This window comes from Equus asinus, chromosome 5 (genome assembly GCF_041296235.1).
Source record: "Equus asinus isolate D_3611 breed Donkey chromosome 5, EquAss-T2T_v2, whole genome shotgun sequence".
Classification (NCBI taxonomy): domain Eukaryota; kingdom Metazoa; phylum Chordata; class Mammalia; order Perissodactyla; family Equidae; genus Equus; species Equus asinus.
In genome coordinates this window covers 22893048-22913455 of record NC_091794.1, presented here as the reverse complement: position 1 = coordinate 22913455, position 20408 = coordinate 22893048, and the positions used below count along the sequence as shown (strand labels likewise).

Below are 20408 nucleotides of genomic sequence, written 5' to 3'. Positions count from 1 at the left end.
CCTCTTTCGAGGAGCCTTGTGATTGCTTTGGGCCCGCCCTGATAATTCAGAATACTCTAGGGAGAGTATCTCACGGTCAGCTGATTAAGCAATGCTAATTCCATCTGCAGTGTTAATTCACCCTTGCTATGAAATTTAACATCATCATAGGCTCTGGAGACTAGAGCATCTTTCCACAAATGCCTGTACAGGTTTGGAGACATGCACCCTGGTTCTCTTCTGGCGCCTTGGAAGCTTGTTAGCCTCTGTGAATTCTCCATGCCAGCCTGGGGAGGCATCAGTCAAGTAGACATGGCAGTGTAGGGGCCAGGAGGGAAGCATCTGAGAGCCGCCTGGTAGTTCCCAGGCCCCAGTGTCCTCTCTCATGAGACAGCTGGCAGGCCGGGGAGGGGGCTGGCAGTTGGGACAAAGTGATGCAGCCGTCAAAATCACTGTGGGTCCAGTGACTGGGGACCCTATGGGGATGCAGTGCCTCAGAGGATGGCAGCGTGGAGGCCTCACAATGACTAGGGGCCGGATAAGAGTGTTTGAGACATCAACAGGAGCTGCTGATGTTTGACAGACCCCACCCCCTTCACACTACAAAGACCCTCCTGGAAGGGGGAAGGGAGAAACCTCTGAACTGACCCTCAGAAATCTAAATTGATTCAGACAACTCTGAAGTTACTGAGAAAACCCCTATTTGACTAAGATGAGTTTTCTGTCACTAGGCTGAATGGGAATTTGAGATAGAAACTAGGTTGTTACAGAAAAACAATGACAGTTCACATTTTATATCCCTGATTTTGGGCTGAGAGTTGTGCCTGTTACACATAAATGAGGACAAGGATGTCGATCTCCCTTTCTGCCAAGAATATTGGGAGAGACTGCTTTATTTGCAAGCACTTGGTGAAATGAAGCTCTTGTAAACACAGTGTTTTCCTTGGCGACCCCCCTCCCTGGACCAACTCCGTGGGTGAGCTGCACCTTGAAGACAAACTCGGGAAGGACGAGCGTGTGACATCTTGCATAGCAAAATCGGTGTTTCCACATAGCTATTTTGACACGTAAAAACCAAGCCAGCAAATTTTCAGCTTCTTTTTAAAGAGCAAGTAAAATGTTAAATAGAAACCTTCACTCAGCTCTATGCCTTGCTCAGAGACACGACCACGGCGGGAGTGGCATGCTGGGCCTGGGGTGGGGGAACAGATGCCTCATCAGGGTCTTCCTGTGTGTGACCTTGGTGTGTCACACTGGTGCTCCCATGAGGCACCTTCTAATGGCTTTTCATCCGAATTAACAACCATCGTATTAATAAGTTACTTTGAATATAATGGAAAGGCAGCCCTTTGGAAGAATGCAGTCAGAGAAAGAAGTCAGGAGGAGCCGTAAAGCTGAAAGCCTCACAGAGTTAATTGCTGCATTTGGTCTCAGCTTAAGAGCGGCGTTTAGAGAGATCTGAGAAACTATGCCAGCCTGGGACAGTCCTCCCTTGGCGCTGGAGATCTGGGTGCTGGCACCACAGAGGTGGAGCCCGGGGCCCTCTGGGGGACTGACTGACCCCTGGCTTCTTCACCATGAGCCAGTGTTCCTAGGGCTGACCCGTTGAACTGGGCCCCAGAGTTCTTGGGCTTACTATGGAGAATGTTACTATGATCAGTGGGCTTCTCATTAAAAGCTGAATGGTAAATAAATAAGCTTTGTTTTGTACTTTAAACAAGTGAAAAAATAATTACAATATTAGTAATAATATTAACTAATATTTATTGAATGCTTACTATGTGCTAGGCACCAGGCTAAAGTACTTTACATACATTATCTCATTTAATCCACAGAAGAGCTCCGAGGGGAAAGAGCGAGTACCAGCATTTTAGAGACAAAGAAGCTGGCGCTCAGTGAGGTTAATGTTCCTTGCCTATGGTTACCCAACTTGTAAGTGACCAGTGTAGGGTCTGAACCTGGGTCTCTCTGGCTCCAGAGCCTGAATGCTCTGCAGTATGCCATTCAACATCCAACCCCTTTAACTACCCATGGGCAGACTCTCGGTGTGGGAGGGAACGTCAGTGAGGCATTTAGGGGGTAGAGTGCCAGGCTAATGCCCCGTGAGAGTTCTCTTGGAACTACACATTCTTACCCCAGCCACTGGTAGGGGGCCAATGACTGGGTGCTCATTCTTCATAGGGGCAGGCATGGGTCTGAATTCAGGAAGCCTTTGGGGCCGGGATTGGGGGAGCTTCTGGACCCCTGAAAGGGCTCACATAGGGCTTAGCTCATGGCAGTGTGGGTGGTGGGTGGGCATGAAAAATGGAGCTCAATAATACTGCCTTATATAATCCAGACTATGACATTTTTTTTTGTTTTTATCGTCCATAGACTGTTACAATAGAAGCATTTTCTTAAGGATAAAGCTACATAATAGCAGTATTAATTATAGTTACAGCTCACTGGATTCATGCAGTCCCTTCCCAATATTTGAGGTGATTCTTGTGATCCTGGATCTAAGCATGGCATCACTATCACATTCTGCACAGAACCAGATGTACTGGTTCAGGAGGGATGCTGACCTTCGAGATGTCACACCATAGCAGCAGCAAGTAGGAGACCAAACATCTCATGGTTGTCATAAATAGGGGGGGGACACGCTGATCTTACGGCTTTGAACATTTAAAGTTCTTCCCATTGTCAAGTGTTGGGCAGCACTGGGGACATTCTGTCTTTTGACTCTTAACCCTAGTGGTGGCCAATCTGATGTCCTGTCACTCTGCGCACTTTTGTGTCTGGGCCAGGCTGTCCGCAATGTTCAGGGCGGGTATTTCCATATCAAAAAGAAAAGCAACGGAGGGTGTAGGTGGGTAGCTTAAAGCCTTGGGCTCACCTCTGGGCTATTGGATGGGATAGAAAAGAGGAAGAGAACAGAGGGAGAGACATGAACAGCGACTCTGACTGTGGCAACCTCAATGCTCTGAGAAATCCAACCACAGAAGCACATGGCTCTTCTTTTTTTAATTTTAAAGAGAATGTTAGTCCATTCACTGTCATTTAAAACAGTGCAACTAAGTTCATGGTGTTTGCTGTGTCTTATTCCTCCTTTCTTGGAGGACAGAGTCTGGGGCAGTTCCGCATCCGTGGTGGAGAACGTGATCCCAGGAAACTCTCTGGATTCTCCCTGGACTGGCCTTCTCTTTCCGTTTTACGAATGCAGTATGTTTTCTGTGACAGTGCTGCCTCCACCGCTGATGACAAAGCTCCGTGAATTGGACACTACAAGCGTTGGAGACATCTCTTCAGGGTTCTTCCTCTCTGGCTGGCGGTCCCCAACAGCAGGCCCTTGCAGGCCTGTCTCCTGGGTGCTCAGTTCTGAGTCTATCTCCCCTCGCTGCAGCGGGAGCAAAGCCTGGTGTCTGGTCAGGGTATCGTTGCTTTTCTGGGACTCCAGGGAGTTCTGGTGCGTGGAATTCCTGTGAGCCATGGCACTCTTCTGAGGCTCGTCAAAGCTCAGTGAGAAGGTGACTGTGCCACTGCCGAAGATGACCTTCTGCTTGCACCTGGGCTGCTGCTGCGCTTGCTGCTGCTGCTGTAGGGTCAGGGGCTGCTGCGGCTGCTGTTGCTGCTGCTGCTGCTCTTGCTGGGTCAAGGCCAGCGGCTGCTGCTGCTTCTGCCTCTCAGGCTGTGGGAAGGGGTCTTCGCTGTTGCTCTTGCTGCTGATGGAGGAGGAGGGGGTGGAGCCCGTGGAGCCCCCGAGGCTGCTGGACCGCTTGCGGGAGACGTTGCTGCGGCGCAGCGTGGCCCGTGCTGCTACCTTGAAAGCATGAGCAGCGGTGCTGCAGCGCACCTCCTCGATGGTGTTACGGGATGGCTTGAAGAGGATGATGTAGACCTTGTTGAAGAAGATGCAGGCCAGCAAGCCAAAGCTGGCTGCCAGGATGGCGATCACCTCCACGGCAGAGACAAACTTGCCGTAGGTGCTGGCATAGGCTGGAATGAAGGAGATCCAGACGATGAAGAAGATGAGCATGCTGAAGGTGATGAACTTGGCTTCGTTGAAGTTCTCTGGCAGCTTCCGGGACTTAAAGGCAAAGAAGAAGCAGATGGCAGCCAGCAGGCAGGTGTAGCCAATCAAGAAGCCCAGGGCCATGAGTGAGCCCTCATGGCACGTGATGAAGATGATCTCATCTTCCAGCTCGTGGTTTCGGTAGCTTGAGGGGGGCGCGGTGTAGAGCCAGATCACACAGATGACGATCTGCATGAAGGTGCAGAGGAAGACCAGCAGGAACTGCAGGTTGAGCCCCCACCACTTGCGGTGGAAGCTGGTGGGGATCTTGGCCTCAAACACCAGGAGGACGCGGTTGGTTTTCACCAGGATGCAGGAGATGCAGAGCACAAAGCTGATGCCAAAGGCTGGCTGGCGCAGACGGCACGTCCAGTCCTGGGGCTCGCCGATGAAGAACAGGGAACTGGAGAAGCAGCAGAGCAGGGAGAACAGGAGGAGGTAGGAGAGCTCTCGGTTGGTGGCCTTGACGATGGGCGTGTTGCGGAACTTGATGAAGACACCCAGCACGAAGCCTGTCAGGAAAATGCCCAGTACAGCAAAGAGGGTGAGCGCGATCCCAAAGGGCTCCGTCCACGACAGAAACTCAATCTCCTTGGCAATGCAGGAAGTGTGGTTCTCATTGGACCAGAAGTCATCGGGGCACTTGTCACAAGCACTTGCATCTGTAAAATGTCCCAGGAAAGAGTTCGTCACCGTGTGGCAGAGACTCAGATTTGTGAGTGTGATGGATGTGGTGATGAAGGTGCACAGGTTATTGGATGAAGTCACTTTAAATTTTCTTTGTTGACGAAAAAATTGTGATTTTTACATTATCCAATAAAATATTGAACCCTGACTTATGTTCAAGTATATACTTAGCTAATTTCATGTACCTTTGGTGGTTCTACTATTTTTTCCCTTTGTACATGGTGGGGGGGGGGGTTCTACAGTTTCCTTTAACACTACCTGCTGATGGTTTGTAGCAGAGAATGACCAATCTTGCTGGATAGGTGGCTGTCCAGAGGTCTGGCAGAGGCCATCAACTTTTCACAGAGTGATTTCGGCTCAGCCTGACTCTCTCTGAATATGTGGATGGCCTTTGTAGACACGCCAGAGCAGACTTCTCTTAGATCAGGGCAGAGTATCCCAGGCACATGCCCTGTGCCTTCCTCACTCCCCATCCACGGCTTTCCAGTGAGGGAGGCTGCAGCCCCATTCAATTGACAAATGTTTATTAAGTCTCTGCTGGGTCCCTGGCTGCGTGCAGTTTTGGGGAGTGAAAGGAGCATGGGCTTTGCAGTCAGAGATCTGGATGGGCAGCCTGACCCTGCCATTTACCAGCTGTATGACTGTGGTCAGGCTCCTTAACCTCTCTGAGCCTCAGTTTCCTCATCCGTGAAATGGAAGCAATAATAACCCCATTATTGTGGTGAGGATGAAATGAGATAATAACTCTTACAGTTAATATTTATAGAGTGCTTCCAATATGCCAATCAAGATTTTTGTTTAACAGGCATTTATCTAGAACTTACCATGTGCTTTACCAATGTTAACTCATTTAATTCTCACTCTAGAGATGGAGAAACTGAAGCACAGGAAAAACGTAAGTAAGACAGCAAGTACAGTGCCAGGCACCCAGCAGGCAATCTATCATGGCCTATTGACTCTGGCACCTGGAGCAGACAGAACTTTGTCTATTCAGGGCCACTGAGCTATAAGAAAAGGCAGACAATATTGGAGAGCAGTATCAAAGGAAGATGTGTAACAGGTGTGTTTGTAAGCTTTTATGGCGGTACAAGACATCTACCATTTCTTTTCCATCTCCCTCAGTACCCAGGGCAGTGTGATGCTTAGACATACCTTGTTACATGAGAAACTGTGCTAAGCACCATCTTAGCCCTGCCCTTCTCGGGACTTTGCTGACTCCAGGACCCTAAAGTGGACTGAGCCCTGCGCGGTGTCCACAAGGGGCCGTTCCTTTACCTGTCTCATCGCTGTACTCCCCATCGGGACACTCCACGCACTCAAAGCAGCAGGTGGGCTCCCCCTCAATGATTCCTTTCCTGGTCCCCGCCAGGCAGTCTCGGCTGCAGTTGGAGAAAGGCACCTGGAAGATAGAGAGCACAGAAGTGAGGGGCTGAAGCTGCAGGATCAATCTTACAGCTCCTTTGACACATGCAAGGGGGAAGAGTCGAGCATGAGGACCAGTGCGGCAGATTCCAGATCCCTTGTAGGCAGGGGAAGGTCCAGAGGCCCCAGCTCCTGTGATCCATCAAAAGGAAAGATGCCTATGGATAAGTTCACATCTATGGGATTCTAGGAAGAACAATTGCTGGGAGTCTACACAGTGACCACAATTCTCCTAAAATGACCCCTCCTGCCAATCCCTCCAGGTCCCAGAACAAGATACCTGTTTACTCTCTATGGAAGAAAAAGTTTGAGACAAACTAAAAGACACAGAGACATGGACCTACACAGAGGGACAGTCACAAAGGTGTTGCTGAGATGAGGGGACATTTGTTTGAAAGTGAGACTCTGAACTTTGCAGTGAATTGCAATTCCTGCAGTTTTATTTTAGGCTTTATAGGGTGAGTTCTGAGAGCCTTAGCAAGGCAGGCAGGACAGGCAAAGAGGGGTCGAAAGTGAATGGATCAGCAAGAGACGTCTGGCAATCACTAACCAAAAGAAAGCTGCAGTAGCTACATTAATTTCAGATAACATAGATTTTAGTTTATTTATTTATTTACTTAATGGACTTCAGGTGCATAGAATTTGATTAATCATAATCCTTGTTTCTTTCTATCATTACTTGCTCATGTTTGAATCACTTTTAGTTATTTTTAATGATTCTCACCCAAAACAAAAGCTAGACCTGCATCTAGACAATAACCTACATCTAACTATGTGCTTACCCTCTGCCCCTTACTTTTGCCCTCACCACGTATTCATACCTGAGATGATCATCATCCTGTGTCCATCACAGGTGAGTAATACTAAACTGGCCAGGAACAGATGAATCCAGTCATATACAATCTCTGCCAGATATTAGGAAAACAGTAAAAACGGAACCCCCTCCAACTCATTCTTGTAAGGCCAGTATAACCCTGATTCCCAAAGCAGACAAGAACAGTATGAAAAGAAAAAAAAAATTACAGGCCCATCTCACTTATTAAGTTGTCTTCAGAAGCAGACCCAAGTCTGGGATTTGTGACCAAGGGATTTATAAAGAAAGCTCTTCCAAGGGAAACAGGTAAGAGAATGGAGGAAGTAGGACTGAGAAGGAAAGAGGAAGAGGACAAGCAAGGGTGTGGCCTTGAGCAGAGTCCCTGGAGGGTAGCTTCTGTCTGACCCTTGACCCCTGGGAACTCTGAACTGTAACGTATGCCTCAGAGCTGTCCTGACCTGAGGAAAAGGGGCTAGGGCTTTCATTCTTTCTCACCACTCATTGGTTAAGGGTTGTCTCAAGGAAATGTAAATTCCTAGACCCTCCTGCCTCTCTGAGGCTGTGGGCAAACTGGGTTCCATTAGCCTGCAGGCAGTCTTCTGAAAAACAGCAGTGAGTTCTGGTTACTGGAAGCAAAAATATACAGACGTCCTGGAGATGCATCCAAAGTGTAAGGAATCTGAAAGGACCTGGGGAGAGTACAACTATTTTCCACTACTTGAAAATAGATGAAAAATACTAAAACAAAAAACAAACAAACTCAAAGGACAAAAAAAGAACAAAAAGGGAAAATACACCATGATGAAGTTGGGTTTAGGCCAAGAATGCAAACAAGTTTAATATTAGAAAATCTGCAAATGTCATTCACTGCAGTAATAAATTAACACAGAAAAATGTGATCATCAATAGAGGGAAAAAAAGTTTTTGATGAAATTCAACACAGAGTAGTGATAAAAACTTAATGAAAAAGAGTAGGAAGAAGTATCTTTAACTTGAAAAAAGGTAACATAAAAAAATCCTTAGACGTCATTCTATATGAGACAATATTAAAAGCATTTCCTTTAAAACAAGGGAGCCCACTATCAGCACTATTATTAAACATTGACCTGGAGTTGCTAGCTAGTGGAATAAGACAAGAAAAATAAGGGCATAAATACTGGAAAGTACTAAATAAAACTGTTATTATTTGTAGATGATATGATTGTCCACATAGAAAGCCCAAAAGAATCAACAACTAAATTATTAGAAATAATCTGAGAGCAGCACCAGGCTAAAAATTCAACAGACTGCCACTGTTTTACCTGAGTTTCATTAGGTTTTTCGTAAAAAAACTCTTCACTTTTTATTGTATGCTTTTGGTTGATTTACAGGTCCTTAAATGATTGTTTTTGACAGCTTTGTCCAATTTATCATTGCTTCATCATTTCAGAAACCCTACTTCTCTCTCATTCTCTGATCATGCCAGGTAGCTGAATACTTACACTAGAAACTTATCTTAGCAGTCTATGTATAGCAGAGGTAATAAATATACCACAAGAATGAAGTCTATCTTGCAAAAGCATACATTTCTTGAAGGTAGGGAGCAAGTCTTACTCATCATGGTAACCCTAGTTACAAAGCCTTGAATAAGGCTTAGTACATAGTAGAGCTCATACTATTTCTAAAATGTCTCTTTAATAAGACTTTCCTCTTTCCCCCACCTACCTGATTGAATTGGTGACATCTTACAAAGTTTCCCAAACCTGCAATAGGAATGCTTCTAAGTTCCTCCTATTGAAGAATAATGGTTGCTGTATCCTTTATTAAGGCAAAGTAAGGTAAGGTTCCCTTCTGTTCCTAGAGTTTTTGTTTTTATTCTGAAAGTGTTGGATATACAGAATGCTTTCTCTGCATCTATTGATGTTGCAGTAGAACTTTTTCTTTAATTCTGTTAATGTGATAAACTACATTAATGAACTTTGTAATGTTGGGCTATCATCATATTCCCATAAATTCACTGCAAACTGTAGTGGGTCATGATGTGTTATATATTTCTTCATTGCTGGTCTAGGTTTGCTGATATTTTACCCAGGAGTTGAGAATCTATGTTTATAAATAAGATTGGCCTATAATTGTCTTTTCTTGTACTGTCCTTGTCTGTTTTTGGTGTCAATATTATATTAGCCTCATAAAATGAATTTAGAAGATTTTTCTTTTGGCTTCTGTTAGGCTGCGAGCGGCAAAAAAACCCCTCAAAATAACAATGGTTAAATAACACTGATGTCAGTTTCTCTCCCATACCTATGTCTGGGGAGGTGGTCGAAAATGACATGGCAGTCCATGGTGTTGCAGACCTAGATTCTTTCTACCTAGTTGGTCTGCCTATTTAGTCTTGGCATCATAGCCCTTGATGGTGGCGTCTGGTTTCCAGGAAGCAAGACAGAGGAAGGGATGAAGAAGAGAGCAAAGACACTTGCAAGCACTTTCTTAAAAGAAGGTTCCCAGAATCCATCACACAACTCTGCCACTTGCATCCCATTCTCCAGGATTTAGTCATGTGGCCACACTTGGCTGAAAAGGAGGCTGGGAAATACCTTTATTCTGTTGGTCATGTGCCCAGCTAAAATTGAGTTCTATTATGAAAGAAAAAGGGGAGAACAAATACTGGGCCCTCTAAAAGTCTCTGCCATGCCTCTTTTTCTCTTCTTCATAATGGTTAAGGAACAGGATCAAGGTCATGGAGTGACCTGTTGGAGAGCTGAATCCACACCCAGGTCAGTCTTCCAAAGTCTGCACTTTTCCCGGTGCCAAATCCTGCTTTAGCATAGTCAAGGATTAGAAGAATGCTACCCTCAGCTTACTGCATCCCTCAGCTGAAGAGAAATCCCACCACCAAAGGAGTAGGCTGAGGCCGCCTCCAGAAGGATCCATCTTGCAAAAAGCCATCAAGCGTCAAGTCTTCCCAACAGCTTCATCAAAGCTGCCTGTCCAATTCTGGCAGACGAAGCCCATCTGAATTCCAAGGCCCTGGGGAAATGTCCCTTTTCCTTCTGGTTTGTTGCAGGAAAACAAGGAAATAATTATAGAGGGTATACTGTACAGGATGGAGCGCTGGGCTCAGGATTAGGGCACTTAGATTCTAGCCTCAGCTCCTACACCGACGATCTGTCTGGCCTCAGAAGTCACATTTGCCTCCCTAGACCTCAGTGTCATCAACTTCAAATTAGGGTGTTGGATACAAGGATATTTAAAGACCCACCAAACTCTAAAGTGCTTCGTTATAAAGTAAATTGAGAACATTTATTAAGATAGTATAATGCTATATTAATAACACTTTGCATTTTATAGTATAATTCAGTTTATAATATGCTTTCACATCTTTGATCTCATTTGATCTCAATAACAACTTTGTGAAATACGTAGGAAAGTTATTAATACATAATTTATAGTTAAATATAGATGGCGTTTTTGTGGTCATTTCTACAAGAAACACAGAAAAAAAGTAGACTAAACCCTAATATTTGTTGAGTGCCTATGCGTGCTAGGTTTGAGGTAGCATTTTTGTGAAAAAATTAGATTTAATTTATAACTCTGTCAACTATCCTAGGAGCATAAATTATTGAATTTATGAGGCTTCCCGGTGTTACTCATTTACCAATGGTTAAGCTCTCAACGTGCACAGGCTGGTAGAGGACATTCGGGTGATAGAAAACTGTCCTGGACATAGTTTCCAGCAGGAGGGGAGGTCAGACATACACCAATTAGAGACAATCAATTATGTGCATTAAAGGAGGTAAAATATAACCTGGATAATTCAACAGCGGGGAATCAGCGAGAGTAGAGCTGACCGACTTAGACTCCAGTCAGTTGAAACTTCGATAATTTAGACAAGAGTGTAATTAGTGGACAGAGGAGTATACCCTCTGGAACCCCCAAATCTCTGTCTGGAAAAGGTCGTGATGTGTTTATAATTGAGAGTCCACCTTCCGAGGCAGAGCCAAGAAAGATTCAGACACTGTGGATGAGATTCACTATCTATAGCAGACCTTCCAGTGGGTAACCTGTTCTGCACATCGGGAAACAGTGACATTGCAGCATCTCGTCAGAAACCCATCAACCTAAGAAGCACGTGGTAAAAAGATTAAGTTGAATCTTTGGTCATGTTAAAAAAAGTGGTCCAAGATGCTCAAAGGTATAATAGGCAAATGCAAAGAGGAATGTAGTGGGTTTCATCCAGGCTTCTTGGTAGCATTAGAGGAGGATGCCCTGTCCAGGGTCTGTTTCTAAAACAGAGGAGCTGGGTCCTCAGCAGCCTCCTACATTCTAGGATACAACCATTATAGGATTGTTATCATTTCAGCATATCATGTCTCTTTTCCTTAAGTACATGTTCACTGGGTGATGGGCTTCTGGTTATCAATCAGACTTCTAGATGCAGTGACACTCATGGAAGGGGGGCTGTGATCATGGTCGCAAGCATCCTCTTATTTGTTACAGGTCTCCCATAGTAGGAGAGTAAACTGCCCTATTGATTTATAGGTCAGCCTGGAGCTATTTGGGTGACGGGGAGCCATCTCTGTGTGAATTATCTGTGTCTTGCCTTGAGTGATGTCTGTGTTTTGCTTAAATATTTTCTCTGGTTGGGGAAAGTTTTAGCCAACGAAACTATTACTAGCCAGGGAGTCAGATTTGTAGAGAATACACTTGTTTCACTACAATAAGAAGGCCTGAGGCTCAGGTTCTGAGGAGTCTCTTCTGTACACCGAGCACTCATGGATTTCACAGGGAGCCCTGGCAATGCAGTTAGTGAGTTGCAGGAAGTGGATTCATTATTTTGGAAGTCTAGTGGCGAAGCCCAAGGCCCTGCCAAATCCCAGCACAGTTTCCTGCTGTGGTCAAGGCAGCTGGGGTTCTGATGGACAGCACGTACCTCCCTGGAGAACCCACTCCACAGGATTTTCTTCTCATTGATGAAGAGCCTTTCTCCCTTCTTGGCGTAGACGTTGTAATATCCGACTTCCTTAAACACGATGGAGCCATCCTCTGGGGACAGGTGCCAGTTGATGATGGAATAGTTCCCCACCAGGTCACCACATTCATCAAAAGTCACCTGCTCCCCCATATTGTTGGTAAAGTTGAGGTGCCGTAGGTGCTTCAGGACCTAAAGAAGAACAGAGATGAATATTCTGAGTTCAAGTCACAGGGCTGCCACATAGGTATGGTTATATAAGTTGTGCACTGCACCAATCTTGTTCTGACAAAGTGAAAGGAACATGATTTGAGGAAGAGGTGCCTCTTTCTAATTTACACTAAGGTACTTGCCTGTATTAGCAACAGCTCTGGTAAGTCATGGGCTTTACTTAGTACTCAAACTGTAACTGGGGTAGAAAACACCTTCTTGAAGTCAGGAGAGGAGAAGGAATGCATCTCACCATGGCCACTGGCCAGACCAAGGCCTCTGCAGGTGCGCCGTCACCTAGCGGTGCCCCAGGAGGGCAGGGTTCATAAGCCAGAGCCATTCCTGGTGGCTTCCGAGATGGGCTTTGGGGAAGGAGTGGAGGCACTACGTGCTCTTACCACCTGCACCACCCTTCCCTGTGCTGCTGCTCTGTGGGAGTGTCTTGCTGCCAAAAGTCAGAGAGAGAGGAGTGGAAGGAAGAAAGATAGGAGGCTAGGGGGGAGCCCTGGCCATCACTGTTGTAATAGTCACGGCCAATCCCTTAATTTTCACAGGGTTGTGAGTCACAAAGCCCTTGCACAAAAAAGGTAACAATAATAATAACTAAACCTTACTAGTCATTTTACTACCTTTGAGGCACAATGCTAAGTACTTTATATTCATCATTTAATCACAAATAGTACTATTACCCCGAGTTTATTGACGGGGAAGCTGAGGCACGGAAAATGGAAGTATCTTGTCCAGAGTCACACAGCTAGCAAATGGTGCAAATCCTGCACTCTTAATGGCTGGGTTCTATCGTGGCATCAGTAGGCTCCTGGCTCTGCCTCCTGCCTGAGCCTGACATGGGTCAAGAGGAGGCAGTGGGCACTGGGCAGCTTATCTTTCATGCGGGACCTGTCCTGTTTCAGGGGTCACGGAGGCACCAAGAGAGACTAAGACGAGGTCCAGCCTGTGAGTGTGGGGGTGCTCGCTTCCACTGCACCTCGCAAGTCCCCAGGCTTTATCTCTCTGGCTCTGAGCACGCTTCCTCCCCCATGTAAGGAGAGGCCCGGGCCAGAGAGCCTGCAGGGTCTCCCCAAGCTCTAGTATGAACTGCTCTCTGTTCTGCGGTTTTGTGGCCCCAGGAGTACATTTAGAGGCACCTCTCCCTTTCATCATTATTTTTAAGGTACCTAAAAACCAACATCTAATCTGACACTGGGGAAAAGTTTGGGTTGCGTCTGTCTAATGGACGGCCTTACTGAGGCCCGGTGCCTGTTATCCACATTAATGTGCGTGACAAAGTGAGCTGACTGAACTTGCTCACCTGGATCTGCTCATAAATAGCTCTGGGATGCGCTTAGGGCAGAGTCGACGGCAGATCACCTATGTGCACAGGCACACTGGCCTGGGTGCCTCACTGAACCTGCTGTGTGTGGTTTCTTCCCTAGTGTCATCACTGCTACCCCGGCCGACCCTGGCTGCCCAGACTTTCGTCCCAGCACTATGCGGGGAAAGGGTCCCTCACTCCCTGCTATCTGGCTCCTTCTGCAACTAGAGCTGCTGAGCCATCTTAAAAAACAACGGAGATTGACTCCTACTAAGGATTCGTGCCACCCGTGTCCTCTTGAGCCTTCCTCTATGGTCATCAATCTTGTATTTTTTCCTTCATTTTTACTGAGTCCTTAAAGCAGTCTGTAGAGAGCAGGTGCCCCAGATGTGCTCCTTGCTTATCCCTCCCACTATCCTTCCTTTTCCTCCTTGCTCTGGGGATGACGTGTCCTCTTCCTATAGAGAGTGCTGCACATCCCTTTGTCTCTATCCCAACACGTGCCTGTCCTGACACATCCAGCCTCACCTTAGAGGAGCGCATAGTCTTCTGCTGTGAATGCCGACTCCCTCTGGTGGCTCTCAGAACCTCATTCCTCCTGCCCACTCTGGGACCTTTCTGACGCGGTCAGTCCACCATCCTGCATCCCATACTCATGCCCTTCGCACTTCCTGCTGGGGAGCTACCACGGCTCGGATGAAATATGCTTCAAACTTCTCTAGGTAGCTTCCAGAGTCTTCTATACTTTGGCCTCATGTATCACCGTTACTTCTCAGTGCAATGCTTCATCCTAATCATATGCTCTCCACTGTCCTTCCCACGCATCATGCTAACTCTGTCTTTGCCCTGATGTGGGTAAAAGGAGATGAGAAGAGTGCAGAGATAGGGAACCACCTCTTTTTTATACTTCCTATGTCCCAGGCATTGTACTACTACTTCACACACTACATCTCATTTAGTCCTCACCACAACCCTATGGATAGGAACTATTATTATCTTTATTTTATAGATGAAGAAACCAAGGCATAGAGAGGTGAAGAAACTTTCCAGGGTCATCCAACTAATAAGGCCTAGAGCTGTGAGTTAAACATGGACTTTTCTGCTACACCATCCTGCCTCCAATATAAATTGCTTTAGAGTGTCCATGGAAAATATCTGTCAGAGGTCAGTAATATTTCCTCATCAAATATATTTTTTAAAAGCATCATTACTCTTTGAAGAATACTTTAGAAAGCATATACAGTAGAAAAGCTAGAGTAGTTAAGATAATTTTCCCCCCTCCTATTCAGGTTTCAATTCTTTGGTTCTTAATATGCTGGGCTGCAAGCTTCCCCTCTCCTTTTCTCTATCCACAGGTTCTCTGCAATGAAACTGTCCAGGCATCAGTGGGTGAGCAGGGAGATGAACTGGAACAAGCCTGTTTCATAATTAAATGGTCATCTTCCACATTGGTCAGACTGGACAGACAAGTGACTCAAAGATCATCACTGGCTATGAACCTTCTGCATTGCTGATGGCATGGGCTGGAGATTTCCACCATAATCCTGACTTAAAAGAAGAAGCAACCAGTCAAAAATCATTTTCTTAAAGTTTACATTAAAAAAGCTCATTGTAGAGGCCAGCCTTGTGGCATAGTGGTTAAGTTCATGTGCTCCATTTTGTGGCTCAGGGTTCACTGGTTCAGATCCTGGATTCGGACCTATGCACTACTTGTCAAGCCATGCTGTGGCAGGTGTCCCACATATAAAATAGACGAAGATGGGCACAGATGTTAGCTCAGGGCTAATCTTCCTCAAAATAAAAAAGAAACATTATAAATACAAGATTAGATTTGTGTACTGTTGGAATCAATCAACAAGCAAATATTTATAGAATATCCACTGTGCTTTCTGAACTGGGCTATAAGACAGTAATATAGTCCTCACAGAGTTTATATACAGGTTAGAGTGATAAGATATAAGACATAACATGTTGGATGAAATACCAAACAGTGTAGGATAAAATATAGTTAAGGGCTAGCTTATGGGGTGTCAACTCTAAGTACAGAGAAATTCAGAGGAGATAGAGATTAAAAAGGGCTGAAATGGTCAATGCAGGCCTGAGGTATGGTAGAGATTTGGACTGGCAAAGGACAGAGGGAAGTAAGGTGTTAAAAATAGTATGAACAGAGCCAGCCCTGATGGTCTAGTGGTTAACATTCTGTGCTCTCACTGCTTCAGTGGCCTGGGTTCACTTCCCGGTTGTGGAACCATACCACCTGTCTGTCAGTTGCCATGGTGTGGTGGCAGCTCACAGAGAAGAACTAGAGGAACTTACAACTGGTAGCAGCTTACATAGAAGGACCTACAACTAAGGTATACAACCATGCACTGGGGCTTTGGGGAGAAGAAAAATAAGAGGAAGATTGGCAACAGATGTTGGCTCAGGGTGAATCTTTCCCTGCAAAAAAAAAAAAAAAAAGAAAGAAAGAAAAAGAAATAGCATGGGCAAAGACATTGAGTTAGGAATAAACATGAAGGGTTATGGAGGCATTAAAAAGATTAATGTCTCAGATATTGTGTATGTGCTAGAGAACAAGAGGAAACAAAGTATTTAGGTAAAGAGGAGCCAAAGCAGAGAGAATAGATTTCATATCAAAAAGGCATAGGATCAGATAATAACAAGTGTTGATGAGAATGTAGAGAAGTCAGAATCCTCCACATACTGTTGGAGGGGACGTAAAATGGAGCAGCCACTTTGGAAAACACTCTGGCAGGTCCTCAAAAAATTAAATATAGACTGACCATCACCCCAGCAATTCCACTCTCACACATACACCCAAGCAAAATGAAAACATGTCCACACAAAAACTTGTATACAAATGTTCATAGTAGCATTGTTCATAATAACCAAAAAGTGGAAACAACCTAAATTTCCATCAGTTAGATGAATGGATAAATAAAATGTGTTATATCCATACAAAAGCCATAAAAAGGAATGAAGTACTGATATGGGCTACAACATGGATGAACCTTGAAAACATGCTAAGTGGAAGAAATCAGTCAGAAATGACCACATATTTTATGATTGCATTTATATGAAATGCCCAGAGAAATAAAGATAGAAAGGAGATTAGTGGTGGTTTGGGAATGAGGGGATGAAGGGGTAGGAGGCGATAGCTAAAAGGTATGAAGTTTCTTTCTGATATGGTGAAAATGTTCTAAAATTTATTGTGGTTATGATTGCACAATTCTGTGAATGTACTAAAAACCACAGAATTGTACTCTTTAATGGGTGAATTGTGTGGTATGTGAATTATATCTGAATAAAGCTGTTACAAAAAAAGAAGGTATGGGGAGAGGTGATGTCAGCATTATGGCAGAGTGAGCTTTCCTGGTAATCTTTCCCCTCCAACATACAATGAAAAAGACATTCATACTCCAACAGAGGACATCCAAACCCAACACAAAAACGTCTGAGAGACCCACGCAGCCGTATGAAGGAGGGTGGAGAGGCTGGAGCCCCCATTGGAAGAGGTGGAACAGGGTAAGAGAAAACTTCACCCCCTCCCCAAAAGACTGGGATCCAGAATCATGGGTGGCCTCCAAGAGGGAAGGAATGGGAGAGGGGGCATTCATTTGAGGGAACATGAAAGATCCCTGAGGGCCCTCACAGCCTAGGGGAAACCCCCTACAAATGTGAAAGCTAATGTGGGGGTGACCTCATCAAGTCAACACCCCAGGAGAGCAGACAGCCAGGGCAGAGAGAAAACCCTGAGAGCACGCAGAAGAAAGCGCCCCTCCCCAACATGTCCCCATTGCTGGCTCCAGCGCCTGTGATCTTGGTGGAAGGCAGAGGGCTCAGAATATGCGGCTCTTGACCCCTACCCAGTGGCAATAGGCAGTAACTGTGACCAAATAATACCACGGTGTGCAAAAAGACAGCCACACCCTCTAGCAGTATCAAAAATTATATTAAATTTCCAGACCAGAGAGAAAATGACAAGTACACAGAAATCAGTCCTGAGGACACTGAAATATGTAATCTAAATGAGAGAGATTTCAAAATAGCTATCATTAAAAAACTCAACCAGTTAAAAGAGAATGTAGAGAAACAATTCAATGAGTTCAGGAGCTACTTCACAAAAGAGATTGAAACTATAAAGAAGAATTAATCAGAAATATTGGAGATGAAAGACACAATGGAAGAGATAAAACAAAATATGTATTCCCTGAATGTGGACATCATAGAGGAGCAAATCAGCATAATCGAGGATAGACATGTTGAAATGCTCCGGATAGAGGAGGAGAGAGAACTAAACAGAAATGAAGAAAGTCTCCGAGAAATATCTGACTCAATTAGGAAATACAAAATAAGAATTATAGGTATTCTAGAAAGAGAAGAGAAGGAGAATGGAGGCAGAAAGCTTGTTCAAAGAAATAATAGCAGAGAACTACCCAAATCTAGGGAAGGAGATGGAAATCCATGTGGAATAAGCTATCAGATCTCCTAAATATGTCAATGTAAAAAGACCTACTGCAAGGCATATAGTAGTGCAACTGGCAAAAGTGAATGACAAAGAAAAAATACTAAGGGCAGCAAGGCAGAAGAAAATAACCTACAAAGGAACCCTATCAGACTTTCAGTGGATTTCTCTGCAGAAACCTTACAGGCTCGGAGAGACTGGAGTGACATATTCAAATCTTTGAAGGACAAAAACTTTCAGCCAAGAATACCCTATCCAACAGAAATATCCTTCAGATATGGTGGAGAAATAAAAATTTTCCTAGATAAACATAAACTAAGGGAGTTCACAGCCACGAGACCTTCCCCCCAATAAGAAATCCTCAAGAAGGCCCTCATACCTGAAAAAAAAGGGAAAAAGGGGTTACAATGCATGGAGTAAGGAGATAAGTAGGTAGACAGAATCAGAAAATTGTAGCTACACCTCAGAACAGGTTAGCAAATACTCAAGAACAGCATTAAAAAGAAAGGGAAGGAAAACACCAAAAACAAAGATAATCTTGTCCTTTTAATCACAAACTCACAACACAAGGTGGAATAAGATGTGAGAAAAACAACACAGGAGGGGAAGAGGAAAGGGACTGAATCAGTTTAGTCTAAGGAAATAAGAGGCCATCAGAAAAGGGACTATCTTATCTACAAGATTCTGAATACAAACCTCAGGGTAACCACTAACGAAAAAGCAGAACAGAGACACAAATAATAAATAAGGAGAAAAAAAGAAACACAACATAAAAAACTACATAAGTCAATTGGCAGACCAAAATACACAGGACGAGAAACAAAGGAAATGCAGGAGAACTGGAAAATGAGTGATCAAATGGCAGCATTAAGCCCTCATATTTGATAATCATCCTAAATGTAAATGGATTGAATTCTTCAATAAAAAGACACAGAGTGGCGAGATGGATTAAAGAACAAGACCCAAGAAGATGCTGCCTCCAGGAAACACATCTCAGCTCCAATGACAAATGCAGGCTGAGTGAAGGAATGGAGGACAATACTCCAAGATAATGGCAAACAAAAGAAATCAGGTTTTGCAATACTTATATCAGACAAAGTAGACTTCAAGATAAGAGAGGTAAAGAGAGACAAAGAGGGGCAGTATATAATGATCAAAGGGACACCCCATCAAGAAGAAATAACACTTATAAATATCTATGCATCCACACAGGAGCACCAAAGTACATAAAGCAACTATTAACAAACCTGAAAGAAGATATTAATAACAACACAATAATAGTAGGGGACCTCAACACTCCACTCACATCAATGGATAGATCATCCAGACAGAAAATCAACAAGGAAACAGTGGAATTAAGTGAAAAGCTAGACCAGTTGGACTTAACAGACATACATAGAACACTCCATCCAAAAACAGCAGAATACACATTCTTCTCAAGTGCACATGGAACATTCTCAAGGATAGACCATATGTTGGGAAACAAGGCAAGCCTCAATAAATTTAAGATTGAAATAATAACAAGCATCTTTTCTGATCACAATGCTTGATTTTTTTTTGAGGAAGATTAGCCCTGAGCTAACTACTGCCAATCCTCCTCTTTTTGCTGAGGAAGACTGGCCCTGAGCTAACATCCATGCCCATCTTCCTGTACTTCATACGTGGGACACCTACCACAGCATGGCTTTTGCCCAGTGGTGCCATGTCTGCACCCAGGATCTGAACTGGTGAACCCTGCACTGCCAAGAAGCAGAACACGTGCACTTAACCACTGCGCCACCGGGTCAGCCCTTGATCTCAATGCTTTGAAGCTAGAAATTAATTACAAGAAAAAAGCTGAGAAAGGGACAAAGATGTGGAGACTAAACAACATGCTATTGAACAACCAATGGACCACTGAAGAAATTAAAGGAGAAATGAAAAAATATCTGGAGACAAATGAAAATGAAAACATACCATACCAACTCATATGGGATGCAGCAAAAGCTGTATTAGGAGGGAAATTCATCACAATACAGGCTCACCTTAACAAACAAGAAAAATCCCAAGTAAGCAATCTCAAATTACACCTAACTGAATTGAAGAAATTGAATTGCAGTTAAAAATTTTCCCACAAAGGGGGCCAGCCCTGTGGCCGAGTGGTTAAGTTTGCACACTCTGCTTTGGTGGCCCAGGGTTTTGCTGGTTCGGATCCTGGGTGCAGACATGGCACTGCTCATCAAGCCATACTGAGGCAGAGTCCCACACAACACAACTAGAATATACAACTATGTACTGGGGGACTTTGGGGAGAAGAAGAGGAAGAAAAAAGGGAGATTGGCAACAGATGTTAGCTCAGGTGCCAATATTAGGAAAAAAAAATTCCCACAAAGAAAACTAGCTCAAGGTGGCTTCACTGATGAGTTCTGCCAAACACTTAAGAAATAAGTAATAACAATTCTACACAAACTCTTCCAGAACATTGAAAAGGAGGCAATACTTCCCAATTTATTCTACGAAGTCAGCATTACTCAGATACTA

General features: G+C 44.4%; 1 protein-coding gene across 1 annotated transcript in view; it reads right to left on the bottom strand.

Moving 5' to 3' along the window:
• Nucleotides 1-1733: 1733 nt before the first annotated feature.
• The window catches only part of CASR (calcium sensing receptor), an 82703-nt gene continuing 64028 nt past the window's right edge, over nt 1734-20408 (bottom strand). The window contains exons 5-7 of the mRNA XM_044771497.2: nt 11863-12093; nt 5993-6116; nt 1734-4692 (exon numbers count right to left, since the gene is read on the bottom strand). Coding sequence (XP_044627432.1) covers nt 3170-4692; nt 5993-6116; nt 11863-12093 — 1878 coding nt within the window. The 3' untranslated portion in view covers nt 1734-3169. The remainder of the gene's footprint in view (nt 4693-5992; nt 6117-11862; nt 12094-20408) is intronic.